The following is an 18,466-nucleotide window of genomic DNA, read 5'->3' on the forward strand; positions in this document are numbered from 1 at the left end:
CCAATAAGAAAGAATGAGGGTTCCAACAAAAGCCAGGGCAGTAGGGACGGAGAACAGGCGATGAGTTGGAGAAATAATGTATAATTAACATCCTGGTGACCAATTAGGTGAGGGGAACAAAAGAGGGAAAGATCAAGGAGGACTGAGATATAGAGCTTAGACAACTTTGTAGATACCTCTACTATTAATTAAAATAAAGAATAGAGAGAAGGAGCAAGTTCCGTGGTGGGGGGAAGGGGGGACTTATTGAATTTGAAATACATGTAGGACATCCAGGCAATTTGAAACACAGGTGTGGACATCAGAAAAAAGTTACAGGATGTGAATTTAGACCCAGCAGAATATGAGAGACATCTGGAGTCATAAAAGCTTCCGAGAGACTTTTTAGAGTAATAAAAAGAGGATGAGACCCTAAGAGCAAGCAGAAGAAAAGTTAGACAAGGACATGAAAAAGAATCAGGGAAGAAACATGAGGCAGAAACCAAGAAAGGAGTTTCAAGAAGAAAGATGTGGTCATCATTGTCAAATGCTACACTGGATTTTGCCATTAGTAGGTACATGTTAAGTTCTAGTGAGGGGCTATTTCAACGGAGAAATGGAGGTGAAAGCCAGACTGCCGTGGGTTAAGAAGTGATCAGAAACTGGAGGCCTAGAAATGGCAAGTCTGGCCCTAAAAGAAAGCAAAGACATAAGGCAACAGCTGAAAGGCGAATCAGAGATAATGGTAGAGGTCTGAGAACCTTGATAAGACGGAAGGTAAAGACATAGAAAGGATGTAGAAGAGTGAGTAGATAATTGACAAACGAAAGAAACAGATGATGATGCAGTCAAGAACGTAGATAATGAAAATTGTATTATTGGTTTTAGACTACTATTCTAATTAAAAATATCCATTATACATGAAAACTCAGAAAGATACTACTTAGTTTGCAATACTGCACATATTTAAAGGTCCAGAACCTAATGTATACATAGATTTGAAAATATTCTGTAGGTCCAACTTTTTAACTCAGGTGTCCTCAAGTAATATTCAGTTCTGAATAACTGAACTTTATTATTATATCTAAATTCAAATACTACAATAAAGGCCTATTCAGAAACAGAAAGGTCAGTTCATTTCTGAAGCTTACATTAAATTTCACAGGAGAGACAGTTGACTTGTGCACAAACTCTGACTCAGAACAAATCAGGTTATTTCACAAGCCCAGCTGGCTTCCGTATTCCAGTATAAAATTAACCATGATCATACAAAATATTTTCCTTGGGGTTAGCTTTTAAATTAAAATATTGCACTGTATTTATGAAATCAAATATGTATTTTAAGAGTCATAATGTTTTATCACAATAGTAATAAGTTACATTTGAAGACAAATATATATGGCATTTCAATAAATCAAATAACCCTTAAAACCAACTTGGAATAGTTATTCTAATGCCTTTTAACTTTGTTTGTTTAGAAATCAACCATCAAATGCATTTAGAAATTCATGTGTTATCATTCTTACAAGAAATTAAAGCTAATAATTTACATTAAACAATTTATCAACAAAAAGTTCGATTTTCATATTTTGTTGTATATCTATTAAAATAATATTAATACATTTCTGTAAATGATTTTTTAATAAAGTAATGTTATTTCCTGGGATACCTTTACTTTGAGAAATGCAGTGATTTTATTTTGGCAACAAGGACATTAAATTTTATTTACTAGAGTAGTAATCTACACAAGAGTGGACTGAGTGCCTAAAAGAGTTAATGTAACCCTCCTATAGTGATTTACTTAGTCATATAATCTGACCCAATTTATCTTCTTGCTCACATAATCTGGCCAATATGTTGAAACATTTTTTACTTAGCTTCAAGGGGTTACCTGAAAAACATACTACCCCAAATTAGTCTTGGCAACTAAGAAGCAATAAGGGAGAGACACACATACACAAACATACACACAAACACTTTCAATAAACATACTGAATAAAGGCATCATGAATAATTTACCATGGGGGACAAACAAAGAAATCCCATGGCTCAGTTATTTATATGTGTTAGGATAAAGCTGCTCAAAAGCTCTGTATGTTTCATAACACAGCAAAGCTAAAGGAGCTATCACTGAGCGACTTCAGTGATAATTTGATATAAATCTCTAGAGTAGTATATTTTAATGTTTAATGAACTATAAATCCATATTACGTTCAGTAATATACCCTATGAATAACCCTTTTGATTCCTGGGAGATAGGTGATTAAATAGAGAAATTTTCTTATTGAAAGAAGGATGCTTCATAGAAATTGATGATGTTTTAAGCATGAATATACTGGCAATTCCGAAGAATGGTTTTGACTTAATTTAGAGAGTAGTATCTGGATTTTATTTTTTTTTTACATCTTAGGGAAAAATGGTTGACATTCAATTTTTTTGCAGTGTCCTAACACTGACATCTTCTGACTATTGAGGAGAACTACATATCTCCTTAAAGCATTTCCCAGTGACTGAAGCTTATCTTTTGCACCTACTTTATTAAGTATGGAAGAAATTAACATTTGTTGAATGATGATTATGTAATGGACACTTCAAAGATTATCTCATTTGACCTCTTAGCAACTTATAAAACAGCAATATTATAGAAGGTATGTTTAAGCTATAAAAAATAAAATACTTATAACAAACGATGCTATTAAATCAAAGAACTATTTTTTAAAGGTTCACTGAGGCCTCTATTAAAACTTTATTGAGAAGTTCACTTGAATTACTGTAAAATATTTAAAAAACAATAAGACTATTGATTTGAAAGTATTTATTCATTTGATATTAGGCTATCCACAGTAGATAAACAGGCAGCATAGCTTCTCTGGGTTCAAACAGGCTCTGTGTTCAAATCTTGACTCAGCTGCTTATTAGCTAAGTGACCTAAAGCATATTACTTAGCCTCTCTGTGCCTCAATTTCTCCATCTGTAAAACAGGAATGATAATAATTGTACTTACTTCATAGGGTTGTTATGAAAATTAAATGAGCTGATATTTGTAAAGTACGTACTTAGAACAGTGCCTGGCACTTAGTAAGTGCTATGCAAGTGTTTTGATAAATAGAATTTGTATGCTTTTAATATACTAGTAGATCAAATAAATATCAAAATCTCTTTTATTAGTTAGAAATACTAAAATTTCCCCCACATCACCAGTCATTCATCAAGTTTTATTTATTAACAAATTTTATTGAGTAAAGGTCTTTGTTCAAGGTCCCCTAAACTAAAAGAGCGGGCTTTAAAATAAACTGCAGAATGTAAATATAACTACAGATCTGTAAAGGTTGGGATAAATAGACTTTCACCATTAATGACCAGGGTTCTGTTTACAATGTCCTTCCGTTTTTCCCTATGTCTTGTATTTCTTCATTATCTCTCATATTGTTAGGTAACATGAGGCTCATTAAAAGGATTCAGTAATTATTTGTTGAAGGATTAAACTTATCACAGACTTGCTAAGATATATAACATTTTTGTTTTGGTAGGATACTACTTCCAAATACATGTTACACTCCCATATAAGGAAACAGATCAATGTGCACAGAGTCCCACTTCTACCAGAGAAAAACATGAAATATAATCCTATTTATTAGTTATATTAACTTCAAATTATCTACAATTTAGCTTAGAACTATGTATTCAGATAAAATTTTATTATTATTAAATAAAAATTAGGCTTTGGAAAACAGAAAAGGTATACAAAAACAACAGAATTTGCTATTCATGGAGCAGGAGCTTGTTTGCACTGTTCATTTGAGTCAGAAATTCCAATAATGGATTCTGACTAGTACTGAAGATTATCCCAATTCCAGTGACTGGCGTCGGCAAATATAGCAGACTTTAACCACAAATAGATAATGTTATAATATTTAAAAAGATGTACACAGTAAAATTTCGTTAAAACTCTGCTAACCAGAAATTTGGGAAAATTCAGATGGTCTGAGCTTTTAATTTACCTAAGATAAAAGATCATCTTAAGAAATCTATTAAGGTAATAAGAAAAGAAAATGGGGGGAAAAAATGCTTTCAAGTATTTTTAGAACCACGTAAATAACATTTATTTACATAGAAACAGTTAAATGCTAATTGCAAACACGTGTCAACTATTTATTCAAACAAATGAAAGACCTTTTCTGGGCAATTCTTTTAACACATTACTACATATTGCCACAACTAATAGTGTAGCAAATATCCATCTTTCTTGTAAAGTATTTGGTAAATCACAATTCATATTGATCTACTCATTCTTAATTATTCTGAATTACTGAAATTTTATGGATATAACTGAACCATATTATCTGTACCACACACATGTGGGAAATCAAGATAAAATAACACATTTACTATATTTAACTAGAGAGTTATATTCTATCTTCTTAACACAAAACAAAACTGATAAAATTAAAACTAATAACTATAAAGTAAATTTTACAATTAGGTACCTTGAAATAGTCTTTTCTAATCTGTTTGCTCCGTCTCCTTTCTTCACTCTGCCAGATTATAGGTTGAGATTCTGGCCACTGTTGTTCATCTATTTGATCCTTCTGATTTTCCAAGGGCTGTAATGAGACAATTTCTTTTAATTACATAAATGAGAACAAAATATTAGATATAATAGTAATTTAATTTCTTCTTACCTGCCATGTGAGGGGTGACAACGGTGAATTAACTTCATCTGCTGAGACACTAAAAAATTAAAGATGCCTTAATATGTTAAAATATTTAGAATTCCTCTTAGGTATACATTATGAACATTATAAAGTTGTCTTTTTTTCTTCCAGAAATCTAAAGAATTTACCCATGCCTATGCTTTGAACTAACAACATAAAACTTCAAGTTGACAAAAACATATTTAAGTTCCCAATCACTTATATTCCTCAAAAAACACCAAAATAGGCTTATTTAATATCACCCTATGCATAGGACTACTCTAAGGACTTTTCAGAGGCCAAAAGAAATGTAATATAGTCAAAGTCAAAAATATAGTCAAAGAACAGACAGGATATTTACTATATTAAAATCACTACCAAAAACTTAAAAAAAAAAAAAAAACCAACAATTAATAATTTCTTTAGACAAATTTCTTTGGTCTAAATGCCACAGAGCTTAGGGGAATGATTCTTTTTGCCTACTGAATTATTGATTATGAGCCTCTAAGCCTTCATTCTGACACACAGGGGATATGGTAGAAATTCTTTTCATCTAGTTTTTGTGGGGTAAGGTACACCATGCATGCTGTGCTAGCTGACAGATTTGAACAGGGAGTTCCTTTAGAAAAAATACATGAACAAAATAACCACTAGAGCTGCTATTATTCAACACTGTTGTGGAGCCTCTCTACAGTAGAGTAAGAAAAGAAACAACATTTAAAAATTAGGGAGAAAGAAACAAATTTTCAAAATTTATAGGAAACATGATTACCCAAGGGAAAAAAAAACAAAAAAAGTCTATTATTAAGAGAAGTAAGGTTATCAGTTATAGAAAAATATGCAAAAGTTAATATCTTTCCTATATATCAACTATAACAAGTTATAAACAAATCTCATTCATAAAGGCAAGGAAAAGTAAAAAATACCTAGGAAAAGACTTAACTGGACATGCACAAGACCTACATGAAAAAACTACAAATGTCTAGTAAGGGACTTGAATAACTAGAAAGTTCTTGGTCAGAAAGATTAAGTATTACAGGTATAACTTCTCCTTCAAAATAACTGATAACTGAAATGAATCATAATTAAAAAAAAAACCAAGAAGTATTTTGGGGCTTGTTTTAGAAATCTGATAAGGGAGTTTCAAAGTTAATTTGGAAGAATGGATGACCAAGAAGAGAAAAGTTATACAATAAATGTGACTTCCCTACCAGGAAATTATATATATTCCACTAAATTACATTAATAAAATAGTACCAGCTCCAGAATCTATAGATTTTTCAGTGGAAGAGGAGTACGAGACCACAAGTATAACAATTTATAATAAAAATGAAATTTAAAATCATTGTGGAAATGACGGATTATATAACAAATAGTGTTGAGACAACTGGTTAATTGTAAAACACACACAGAAAGAAAGAAAAAGTGAGGGGGAGGAGGAGAGGGAGTGAGAAACAGAAGGAGAGACGGAAGGAGGGAGAAAAAACTAGATTCCTTACCTCATATCAAATACCAAAATTAATGGACTGAAAGATTTAAATATAAATAAAGATAAAATCACATAAGTATCTGAAAAATATGGTCAGTAATTTTTTAAATGTTGAGGTGGAGAGGGCATATGGAAGAAACAATCAAAACTAAATATTGACAGAGCACATAAAATGTAACAATTAGACTTTGCATCTGGCAAAGATAGAATAACAGTGACCAGATTTACATCCTCACTGAAAACACTAAAAGAACAGACAAAATATATAAAATTATGCTTTCTGAGACACTCAATATCAGGCAAAAAAAAGACATTTATCCCTTAGAAATGGGTAACAAACAAGGCAAACCCCACGATTGAGTCAGATTGTTTTAGAAAGAGAGTTTCAAGGGCGCAGCCCAAAGAGGGGTAACCAAGGCAGGGCCGAGGGGGCTCCCTGAATTGAGGAGACAGAGCTGGGAGCCAGGGAGCAAAAGACAGATGGAGTTAACAGGACAAAGTAACAAAGAAAAGAGTAATGCACAGAAAAAGAACTTAAGAGCTCTGCAGAGGCATCCTTCAAATTTTCAGCTGAGTACTGATCACTGATCATATGTGTGAGAAAACTACCCTAGGCAAAAGAATGAACCACCAGAAATGTTAGATCCTCAGACTTACAGAGGATTAGGAGTAGTACCAGTTTCCACTAGCCAGACAGTAAAACCTTATAGTTCATGGGTCATCAGGTAGAGTACTAAGGTCTTACGTAGGGGGGCAAATTTGGTCCTAGACTAAACCACACTGATCCCACATAACAAGTCATAAAACCAAGTCCCAAAAATATCAAATTGTTGCCAAATAATTTAACCAAATCCCAGAACAAAGTTTAAGAATATTTATAAAAATACTACAATATGCAGCATCCAAGGAGGTAAAGTTTACAACGTCTGGCATTCAATCAAAAATTCAACCAGGCAATGTTCAGGAAGCTAGAGGAAAAGACTAAACATGTTAAGTACAGACATGATAGACATAAAACAGATAAAAATCAAAGTTTAAGAGATAAAAAGTATAACATCTGAAATTAAAAGTAAATTGGATGGGCTTAACTACAGATTAGTGGCTTCATACACATATAATTAGAGTTCCAGAAGAATAGGACAGGTGACAGAAAAAATAAGGGCCCCAAATTTTCAAATTTCATGAAAACAATAAATCCACAAATTTGAGAAGCTCAATGAACTCCAAGCAAAAGAAACATGAAGAAAACTATACCAAGATACAATAAAATCAAATTACTTAAAAGCAAATAATAAAGAGAAAATGTAAAAAGTAGCCAAAGGAAAAAAGACACATTAGGCTCAGTGAAACAAAGATTGACAACAGAGTTCTCATTGGAACCAATGCAATCCAGAAGACAGTGGAGAAACCTCTTTAAGGTACTGAAAGAAAACAAAAATGTCAACCTAGAATTTTGTACTTGCAAAGATATCTTTCAAAAATAAAGACTTTTTCATGGACCGGCCCCGTGGCTTAGTGGTTAAGTGCACACGCTCTGCTACTGGCGGCCCGGGTTCAGATCCCGGGCGTGCACGAACGCACCGCTTCTCCGGCCATGCTGAGGCCATGTCCCACCTACAGCAACTAGAAGGAAGTGCAACTACGACATACAACTATCTACTGGGGCTTTGGGGAAAAAAAAAAGGAGGAGGATTGGCAATAGATGTTAGCTCAGAGCCGGTCTTCCTCAGCAAAAAGAGGAGGATTAGCACGGATGTTAGCTCAGGGCTGATCTTCCTCAAAAAAATAAATAAATAAAATAAAGACTTTTTCAGACATACAGAAGCTGAAAGGATTCAACACCAGCAGACCAGCAGTAAAAGTAATGTTAAAGTAGCTCTTTCAGGTAGAAGGAAAATGATACACGTGGAAATATGGATCTACACAAAGGAATAAAGGACACTGGAGATGGTAACTAAGTGAGTAAAGATAAAAGACATTATTCTGGTTATTTAAATATTTTTAAAGAAATAATTGACTATTTAAAGCAAAAATAACAACAATGTATGGTGGTGTTTATAACATATATATAAGTAAAATGTATAGCAACAATACCACAAATGCCAAGAGGGAAGAAATAGAAGTATACTGAAGGTTCTTACACAATCTATGAAATGGCATACTAGCGCTTGAAGGTAGACTATGAAAAGTTAAATATTATACATTAAACCCTAAAACAACCACTAACATAACAAACATAAAGTTACAGTTAATAAGCCCACAAAGGAGATAAATAGGCATTTTAAAACATAATTCAAAAAATGGGAGGAAAAAAAAGGAAAGATGGCTACAAAGGATAAGGCAAAAAGGAAACACACAACAAGACAGTAGATTTAAACTGATTAATATCAATAATTATAGGGCCGGCCCCGTGGCTTAGCGGTTAAGTGCACGCGCTCCACTACTGGCGGCCCGGTTTCGGATCCCAGGCGCGCACTGACGCACTGCTTCCCCAGCCGTGCTGAGGCCGTGTCCCACATACAGCAACTAGAAGGATGTGCAACTATGACATACAACTATCTACTGGGGTTTTGGGGAAAAAAATAATAATTATATTAAATATAAACAATTTTAACACTGCAGTTAGAAGTCAGATTATTAGATTCAATAAAAAAGGAAGATGCTACCATACACTAACTATAAGAAACCCACTTTCTCCAAAAAGACACAAATAAGTTAAAAGTAAAAGGTTGGAGAAAGATATATCATGTTAACGCTAATCAAAAGAAAGCAGGGATGATTATATTAATATCAGAAAAGTAGACTTTAGAGCAAAGAATATTATTGGGAATATAAAGAAAGTCATTTCATAATGACAAAGGTGTAAATTCACCCAGAGGATATTACAATCTTAAACATCTATGTATCTAATAACAGCTTCAGAATATATGAAGGAAAAATGATAGAACTTTAAGGAAAAAGACAAATCCACAATTAGTTTTGGAGATTTCAACAGTCTTCTCTTAATAACTGATAAAATCGACATTGTAGTGTGCCCAGGGGATGTCAGAGTGGTGCAGACAAACAATAAAGAAGTATATATTCAGGATGTCAGATGGCAAAAAAATATATGCTTAGAATGTCAGATAGTATTAAATTCTGTGGAGAAAAATAAAGCAAGGTATGGGAAAAGGGACAAAGGGGTGTGAGAGGCCTGCTCTTTCATATAATTTGTCCAGGGAACCCCTTGCTGATGAAGTGACATCTAAGCAGAAACCTAAAGGCAAGGGAATAAGCTATATGGTTATCTGAGGGAAAATCATTCCAGGCAGAGGCAAAAGCCATGAGGGGGGCAAAAATGTCTGGTGTATTGAGATTCAACAGGAAGCCAGTATACATGGAGAAGAACTAACCACGCAGAGTGACGCAAGAGAGGAAGACAGTAGGAAGCCAAATAATGGTGAGGTTTACAAGTCCTTAAGGATTCTAGCTTTTATTCTAAATGAGATGGTAAGTCATTAGAGAATTCTGAAGAATGACATGATCTGACTTAACGTTTTAAAAGTATCAATCTGATGTTTTTTGAAAAACAGACTAAAGGAAAGCAAGGACAGAAAGGAGACCTGTTAGGAGACTGTTGTAATACTCGAAGTACAAGATGGCCAGGGCTAGGGTGGTAGGTGGAGAAGTGGTAAGATGTTATCAGATTCTGGGTATATTTTGAAGGTACAATCAACAAGATTTGCTAATAAATTAGATATGGAGTGTGAAAGAAAGTGACAAGTTAAAGATTATTCTGAAGATTTTGAGCTGAGCAACTAGAAGGATGGAGTTGACATTTTCTGAAATGGGGGGAAATGCAAGAACAAGTTTAGAGGTACAAGGAGGGAGATTAAGAGTGTGGTTTTGGTAGGTTAAGTTTCATACGCCTATTACACACATCCAAGTGGAGGTGTTGAGTAGGCAACAGGTAACACAACTCTGCAGAGTATATATATGTACACATATACACACATGCAAATGTAAATATTCATGCACACATATAGAAAAAAATGTCTAAAGGGAAAAATACCAAAATACTATGGCTTATCATCTGTGGGGAGTACGACAATGGGTGATATTTGTTTATTTTTTCCTTTGTGTTTCTATTTTTCAACACTAAAGCTACATTACTCTTATAGTCAGGAAAAAATTTAAAAATTTTTTGTTTTGTTTTTAAAGAAGGAACTGGGTGACTGTTTTAAAATGAGTAGAAGTAATAGTTGTGTGAAGGAAAGGCCAGGATTGGATATCACAGTTTTGAGGTTTGGGCAGATGGGGCTTTCTCAAGAGAATGTTAGGAACCTGGGGAGGAAGCTTAAGATGGGAATGAAAGGAACTAGGAGGGAAAGTAATAACAGAAACTTTAAGAGAAGCAAATATGTAAGATACCAGAATCAGCATTCAGAAAGAGAGAGTTAAATCCGGTTAAATGAAATTTGAGATAGATGAGTGTTTTTAGACTTGAGTATGAAAAGTCATCTTACACGTGAACTGAATCCTGAAAGGCTAAGTGAAAAAGAGAAGAAGAAAGGGCAATCCCAGCAGAGACCAGGATACAGAACACAGAGATGTGAAACCAGTACTGTTCCTGGCCGCAAAAGGTGCCAGTGGAAGAGTGCATGAGATGAGGCTCTCGAGGTAGGCAGAAACTCACTTCAATCTTACGGGTTAAGCCAAATATTTTAAGCTTTATCCTAAAAGTTAGAAAGAACCATTAGAAGATAACAAATGGGAGTCACACAGTCAGACTTGTGTTAGAACCATCACTCTTACACCAGTGCAGGAGACAGATTTAAAGGTAGGCAAAACTGAAGAAAGGAGCTATGTCTGGGGATTGTTGCAATAATCCAGGTAGAACAAGATGAAGTCTGAACCAAGACACTGCAATAGGAATGAAGAGGTTGGGACAGATGCAAGCAATGCTAAGAAACCATAATTTTCTGTGACTCACTGGATTGGGAGGGGTGCATAAGAGAGGAGTTTCTGATGATTCCAAAGTTGCTGCCTTGGGTGACTATATAAATAGTGGTACATTCACTCAGGGAAATTATATAGGAGAAGAAATAAGTTTGGGGAAAAATAAGTTCAGTTTGGACTCTGAGGTGTCGAGGAAAAGACATCAGTGGAATGTGTGGATCTGGAGGAAGCAAAGTGTTCTTGTTACCATATGTTAAGACTTGGAGTTCTGGAGCCAGACAACCTGGGTTTGAATCCTCACTATACCACTTACTAGCTGTGTGACCCTGAGCAAGTTATGGTAATTTCTGAGCCTCAGTTTTCTCATCTATAAAATGGGGATGACAACAGTAACAACTTCATTGAGTTATTATGAGGATTAAATGAGATAATACATTTAAATCACTCAGAACAGTATGCACATAACAAGAATTCAATAAATGTTAAATCTCTCTGTGTATACTTCTGTACCCACCCTGCAGCCTTGGACCTTTACACTCCCATAGGAATGACTCAGGAGTTGAATCTGATGCAAATTTTCAAACCACCAAAAAAAAATAAATAGAAACTTTCAAGGTCTTCTAGTTCTCTGGAATTCATATATGTGGACTTAGACCATGTATTCATATAGAACTATGACTTTAGTAAAAGCCAACTGAAGAGAAATCAAAAGGTGAACAATAAGGGGCCAGCCCTGTGACACAGTGGTTAAGTTCAGCACGCTTCACTTTACCAGCCCAGGTTCGCAGGTTCAGATCCCAGGCGCAGACCTACACCACTGGTCAGCCATGCTGTGGCAGCAACCCACATACAAAGTAGAAGAAGACTGGCACAGATATTAGCTCAGGGTTAATCTTCCTCAAACGAAAAAAGAGGAAGATTGGCAACAGATGTTAGCACTCAGGGCGAATCTTCCTCAGCAAAAAAAAAAGGGAACAATAACATAGAAAATAAACACAATGATGAAGAAACACATTGTTCCTGGCAGTAACAGCAATACAATAAATGCTGAATTAATAAATGACAAATAATTAATGACATCAAATGACAAATAATGACATCATCAAGACAAAATACAGGTATGAGTACAAAAAGAGATCAAATCGGTATTTTTGGATTTGTTTATATCAAAGGTAAATTTAATTCGTGCTGTAATACATTTCTTCTTTAAATTATCTAGTTATATTAAATCGATACCATTTATTCAATTAAAGCCCACATATGGGAACATCACTGTCAGAGGATCAAGTCTCATTATAAAATATTAAATATGAGGACTAAGATATTTTTATACCTCTTTTCGCATGCCACAGTTTGTTTTGGCTTGTTTCTTGTGACAGAAGTTGAATGATTAAGAATCCTAGAAGTAAATCAACACGTTAATTCCAAAATATATTAAAGAGAATAGTGTATACACATGATATAAAAGATCTCCATAATAAACTACATCTGGTCCATGAAGATCTTGCTAGAAAACAATATTTAAATATTATTTAGATCAGGTGCCCATAAGTGCACTGGCTATTATGAAGGAATGAAGCTCACCAACTCTTCCACGCATCTTCTTTTATAAACCCTTTCTCGAGGTTTGGATATCTTCTAGCCATGCTATTGCCCTGTGCATATCTAACTTTTGCTGAGACAGAAGATAAAGAGATGCAGATTGTTTAGGTACCATCATGACTGATTTAGTTTTCCCAACACAGCAAATGATAGGGTTATGTTGATGTAATACATAATCATTTTGCCAAAAGCCAAATAATAAACCTTAATTCTAAATGCAAAGCCAGTGCTAAAGTTCAATTCTTTAAAAAAAAACACAAGTTTATTAAAGTTTTAATAACCAAGTGAGACAGTATTCGAAGAAAACCAAAAAAAAGAAAAAATAAAGGACGATAAAGCATTGCATGACAGAACCATTTGTCCATAATTTTACATAATTCTAAGTATTAATCTCAAAGTCAAAAGTAATGAATTATTAACTATCTTTCTTTAACATAAGTAATTAACATATTTAAGAGTTCTTAGTATTTATCTATTTACTATAGATAGAAATGTAACTTAATTTTCTATTTTATTTTATTTATTTATTATTTATTTTGTGTGTGTGTGTGAGAAAGATCAGCCCTGACCTAACATCCATGCCAATCCTCCTCTCTTTGCCAAGGAAGACTGGCCCTGAGCTAACATCTGTGCCCATCTTCCTCCATTTTATGTGGGACGCCACCACAGCATGGCCTGACAAGTGGTGCGTCACTGCGCGCCTGGGATCCAAACCTGGGTCGCCAGCAGCAGAGTGTGCACACTTAACCGCTATGCCATGGGGCCGGCCCCTAATGTTCAATTTTACAGTTTAGTTTTATAAGGAGTAAAATATCTGCCTTTTATTCAAAATAAAATCTTCAGATGTCAACTATCAGAAGAATATAGAAAATAATTTCAAATTAAAGCTACATATTGACTACTAAAATACATAATGAAATAAGTTGGTAATTACAGAAAGATGGTTAACATAAAGAAACCAATTTCCATCACCCCGGTGTCTTCACTACCTTGGATTTAGTAGAGCCTCACCAGGAGGAAGGCACAGTGAGGGGCAAAGGACAAGTATCACAGACAAAGCAGTGTAGCTTTGCACCAAACAATTTCGAGATATAATGACACCTTATTCTTCTTTGTATGGGCATACAGTAAAACTGCACTGAATCCCCAAATGCAGAAGAACTGAGGTAATAAAATATCCAAGACTATTAGGAAAAAATACATCTCTAAAGAGTGATTTAAAAAAAGGAGACATAGCAGTGTGTACTATCCTGGGGGGGAACGTCAGAATTATTCCCAGGGTGGGGGCTGGTCAAACTACAACACTCTATAGTAAATTCTGGATTCTCCCCATACCACTCTCACTAGCATTGTGATTACTGATATGTATGAGTCATATTGGAGCAGAAAGGAAAAAAAGTTGAGATCCACTTATCTATAAAATATATTTTATGCACCTGAGAATTTTCCTGTCAAATTTTGCTGCGGACGCTAATATTTAATGTTTTACTCTGTGATAATCAAAATAAACATCTGTTTTATCTAAATATCTATTCTAGATTATTAACACACTTCCCTATTCCAGTTACCAGTACTGCATTTTAAGTAAAAGACTAAACAATTCAGCTACATCAACCTGCCCCTTAATACTTAAGGCTTCTACAAACTCTAGATACCTTGATGCACGTCCTGCTGCTCTGGTCCTCTGGAAGAGTTTTTCACTGAATGATGCTCTATAACATAAAGGCCTCCATCTGTATTCACATTTCACGTACATCAACCAAACCAAAAGATGGGAGAAGTAAGATGTTTTGGGAGACGACAGGGAAGTCATTAGTAAAGCAAGCAGAAAAGAAAAAAATGGATAGATTCCAAGAGTTGAGAGAACTATCTAATTAGTTATAACAAGCTAGAGGTTAACATGATGCTCCTCAAATTAGAGTGTACATATGATCAGAAAAAAAAAAAAAATCACATGGAACAGGTAATGTAGATAATTTCTATAATTCTAAACCAAAATAATAAACTTCTCCAAATCTGATTTTGCTTTCCATGACCCTTAACCATACTTTAATATCTTTTCATAATTAGTTTTTTTTTATTTAGCTATATTACATAGTACTCAGAAGCACATCTTTCCACAATAAGTAAAAACTTTCAGGACACACCTATAAGCAAATAAAATAATTATTAAAAGGAAAGCCATAATAGAAAATACTATGGAATAAGTCAGCAGGAATGAGTATGCAATGGGAACCAGTCAAATGAAGCTATTCATTGCAAAAGCCCACATACATTGTAATCCTTTCTTTAGGATGATAACCAAACAAATTTTAAGAAGCCACCTAAAGATCTATTTATTAAGCCACATAATAAGAAGCTAAATATCTACTTATTAAGCCACATAATAAGAAAGTAGAAGAAAAAGAGCAGTAGCCACTTCTCTAATACTCATACACATAGATAGGTTGGTAGAAATTTGAATAATTGGCTAAATAATTTACAGAGTAACATTATTTTTAAGATAATGATTTTTTAAGACGATAGTTTTTTTTTTTTTAATTTCCAAAAGTATAATGAAGGTAAAATTAGGACTTGTGGAATAGCTATTTTAATACAGACAAGGTCACTGACTGATTCAGGGGGACTTAAAACACTCAAATACGAGTAGAAATAATCCAATATTTTGACAAGGGGAATACAGATTAGCTTTTAAAAATTCAACAATAAACTGTCAATAGAAAGTAGCTTAATCTAAGCATCTCAATCAGACAAAGAGAGGGAAGTCTTCTAAATACTAGCCTTCAGACTTTAAGCGCTTGTGAGTTATCTACTTGATGGTTTATTTGCTCATCTCTTTTCCCACCCTCTTTGATTATTAATTCTGTGTAATATCCTCTTGCTACTTTCCTAGGAGAGTTTCATCCACCAAGTACTAGTATAAAATTTCCTAAAGAATCAAAGATATTTTTTAAAGTGGTATGAACTAAACAAGTGGCAAAGCTGCTTTAAGAAAATCATCACTGAACTCAACATAAGTAGTTTTTTAATTGCCTCTAATTTTGGTGTGCATGCATGGCTTCTTTTAGCTGAGAGCCAACACTGCATTTACCTTTGGCTAGTAGCTAGCTAAAGAACAGTTAAGTAGTAAATACCATCAAAGTAGAAGACCTAGGTAGTACCTCCTGATATGCAAGAGTAATCTTACTCCAGATAAATTATTTTAAATCAAGACTAACAACAAACAAAAACATTACAATGATTGTGATAAAACCTAAAAAGAAATGTTACAACTCCTACTTGACTTCCAATTTTAAATAGCATTTCAGATTCTTCATTTAAAAAGTTGGAATCTAAAACACAGTATAGTGTGAAAGGGAAAATCGACAACTAAAGAAGGTACAAATTACATCAAATCCTCTAAAGGATATATTTTTATACAAGATTACCTTTGATTTTTTGGACTCATTCAATTTCAAGTATTGTAACAGTAAACAAAAAATGTTAATTATCTACATCTAAGACATGTGAGCAATAGCAGCATATTTTAGAAGGAGGGAAGAGAGCATTTAATACTAGATTCAGTATTAAAAATTTCTGAAATAATTTTAAGTTCAGCCATTAAGAGAACTGGCTAGGGATCTAATATAAATTGTCTATAAATTATAAATTTTAAAAGTAAAATGTGCTTCTTATTTTATGACCAGATATCATAAATATTTTAATGCCTTCAAAAGTTACACGTAATTATTACATTAATGTCACTGCATATTAATATTTAATCTAAAAAGATCTTATATTCATATGCACTAACATCTGAAAAGGAGGATAAAGAAGAGAAACATCAGAGAAAGACAGAAATTACTTTTGCATACATCTCACAAAATAACAAAAGTTATTTAGGGAGAACATATTAACTAAATTAATGGCTCCTATTAGCTTAAAATTTGTTGATCTCATTTTAGGCAACCAATTAACCAATGACAGTATTACTGAGTACCTACTATGTATAAGGCACAGTGCTAGGTGCTCTTTTGTACTGATTACAAAACTGTCACAAAAACAAGACCTATGAAACATCATTTGATGTTGTATCTAGGCTAGAAAAAATAATTCAAGTCACAGAGATAGATGAAAAACAAATACAATAGTAGAAAATTGAAAATATAGAAATATTATATATGGCAATGCTAAAATCTAAAATTATGCACTCAAATGCCATTCCTAACAAAATGAGAGAAATGGATATTGTTGTGGGTTCTTACAAAATCAATATTCTCTGCTCATAATGATCAATACAATTCTTTCACCTGCCAGGTAGAGGACATAGAAACTCTACTATTTTTTAAACTACACAGAGCGGGTGGTGGCTTGCTTCATCAAACCTCTTACACTATAGGGACGATCAATATTTTGATTATATTGGAGGGGGAAAAATACACACAACCTCTTAAGTAGCCAATTAAAAAAAAAGGCCCATCAGAAAAGAAGCACAGGAAAAGATTAGAAGATAAACTTCACAGAAAAGGATGACAGAAAGTTATGGTAGAAGAAAAATGTGAACTGGGAAGGAGGATACATTAGAACATAAAGGGATAAAGATGAGTGATATTTTCTAGTATGGTTTTTAATTCTATAAATGTAGTAGCTGTGCGAAAAAAAAAGATATTTAGTGACTATTTAGAAAAAAATATTGGCCCCTAAAATGACACATCTGTCATTTAATAAGTTTTACAAGTAACTGTTTTTCCAAGTATATTTAAGCAAATGCCAGTATACTTAAATTTTAAACATCCCAAAACATGGTCATGTGATCCATAAATATTTATGGTTTTGAATAAGTGAAGTAAAATACTTATTAGTTATCCACATTAAATGTACCGAAATTATTCTTTTAATTTTCTCAAAACAAAAAACATCTCAGATCTTCTTTATTTCAAAACTATAAATGTAGTACTCTTAGTACATGAAGATGGCAATAACAGTTGACCCTCAGCAGCACACGGAACTTTCTCTGTACTAAAAATGGACTGGCACTGCTTTTACATTCATTCACACAATGTACTCCTCATTGCCAATGACATGCATTTGGAGAAAGCCTCGCCAGAAGGAGAAATGCTCATTGACCAAGAAACACACCAAAGTGAACCTGTGACCCTCAAATCATCACGCTGATTCAATCAACCTTTATATAATTCAATTCAATTCTAAGGAGTTTACACATACCCCAAGTAATTTGGAATCTGATAAAAAGCACACTACATACCTATAACATGTACTTGGAAAAAAATGCCTATGACGTATCTAATGCTATTGTGAGCTAAAATGAGTAGCAACAAATAAATCAGTTATTATTACTTAGCACATAGGAATAAAAAGGAGATACCTAAGCAATAGTTAAATATAATGATTATATGAGTATAAAGTATTCTGTTAATTGTATATATAACTTTACATGTCTCTCCTAAGTATCTCCTATTGTTTTTTAGTAGTTAATCTCTTGAAATAGATCTTAAGATGGTCCTTTTGTTTACTGAAAACTTCATATACTTTATTTGATAATTTTTAAATAACCAGATTTAATGATTATAAAATTTGCCTATTTAAATCTCGTTACTGAAAAAGATACCTGTTCTTTTGTTCTTGCTGCAATAACTGAGCGGCTATTTTCCTCAAATCAGTTACTTCCTTCAAATCACCATCCTCTTCCTCTGCAAGTAACTGTTCTTTCCCAAGTCTGAAAGGCGACACAAACATAGTTATCCAAAAAGTAAGGCAGATGACA

General features: G+C 33.6%; 1 protein-coding gene across 6 annotated transcripts in view; it reads right to left on the bottom strand.

Moving 5' to 3' along the window:
• Window positions 1–18,466, bottom strand: part of LRCH2 (leucine rich repeats and calponin homology domain containing 2) — a 101,158-nt gene that overhangs the window by 26,610 nt on the left and 56,082 nt on the right. For 2 of the 6 annotated variants that reach the window (XM_058536553.1, XM_058536551.1), the window contains exons 11-15: window positions 18,311–18,418; window positions 14,358–14,435; window positions 12,434–12,499; window positions 4,662–4,710; window positions 4,467–4,583 (exon numbers count right to left, since the gene is read on the bottom strand). In XM_058536553.1, coding sequence (XP_058392536.1) covers window positions 4,467–4,583; window positions 4,662–4,710; window positions 12,434–12,499; window positions 14,358–14,435; window positions 18,311–18,418 — 418 coding nt within the window. The remainder of the gene's footprint in view (window positions 1–4,466; window positions 4,584–4,661; window positions 4,711–12,433; window positions 12,500–14,357; window positions 14,436–18,310; window positions 18,419–18,466) is intronic. The other 4 variants (XM_058536555.1, XM_058536554.1, XM_058536552.1 and 1 more) reach the window with 3 other exon arrangements.

Source organism: Diceros bicornis, chromosome X, assembly GCF_020826845.1.
Source record: "Diceros bicornis minor isolate mBicDic1 chromosome X, mDicBic1.mat.cur, whole genome shotgun sequence".
Taxonomy (NCBI): domain Eukaryota; kingdom Metazoa; phylum Chordata; class Mammalia; order Perissodactyla; family Rhinocerotidae; genus Diceros; species Diceros bicornis.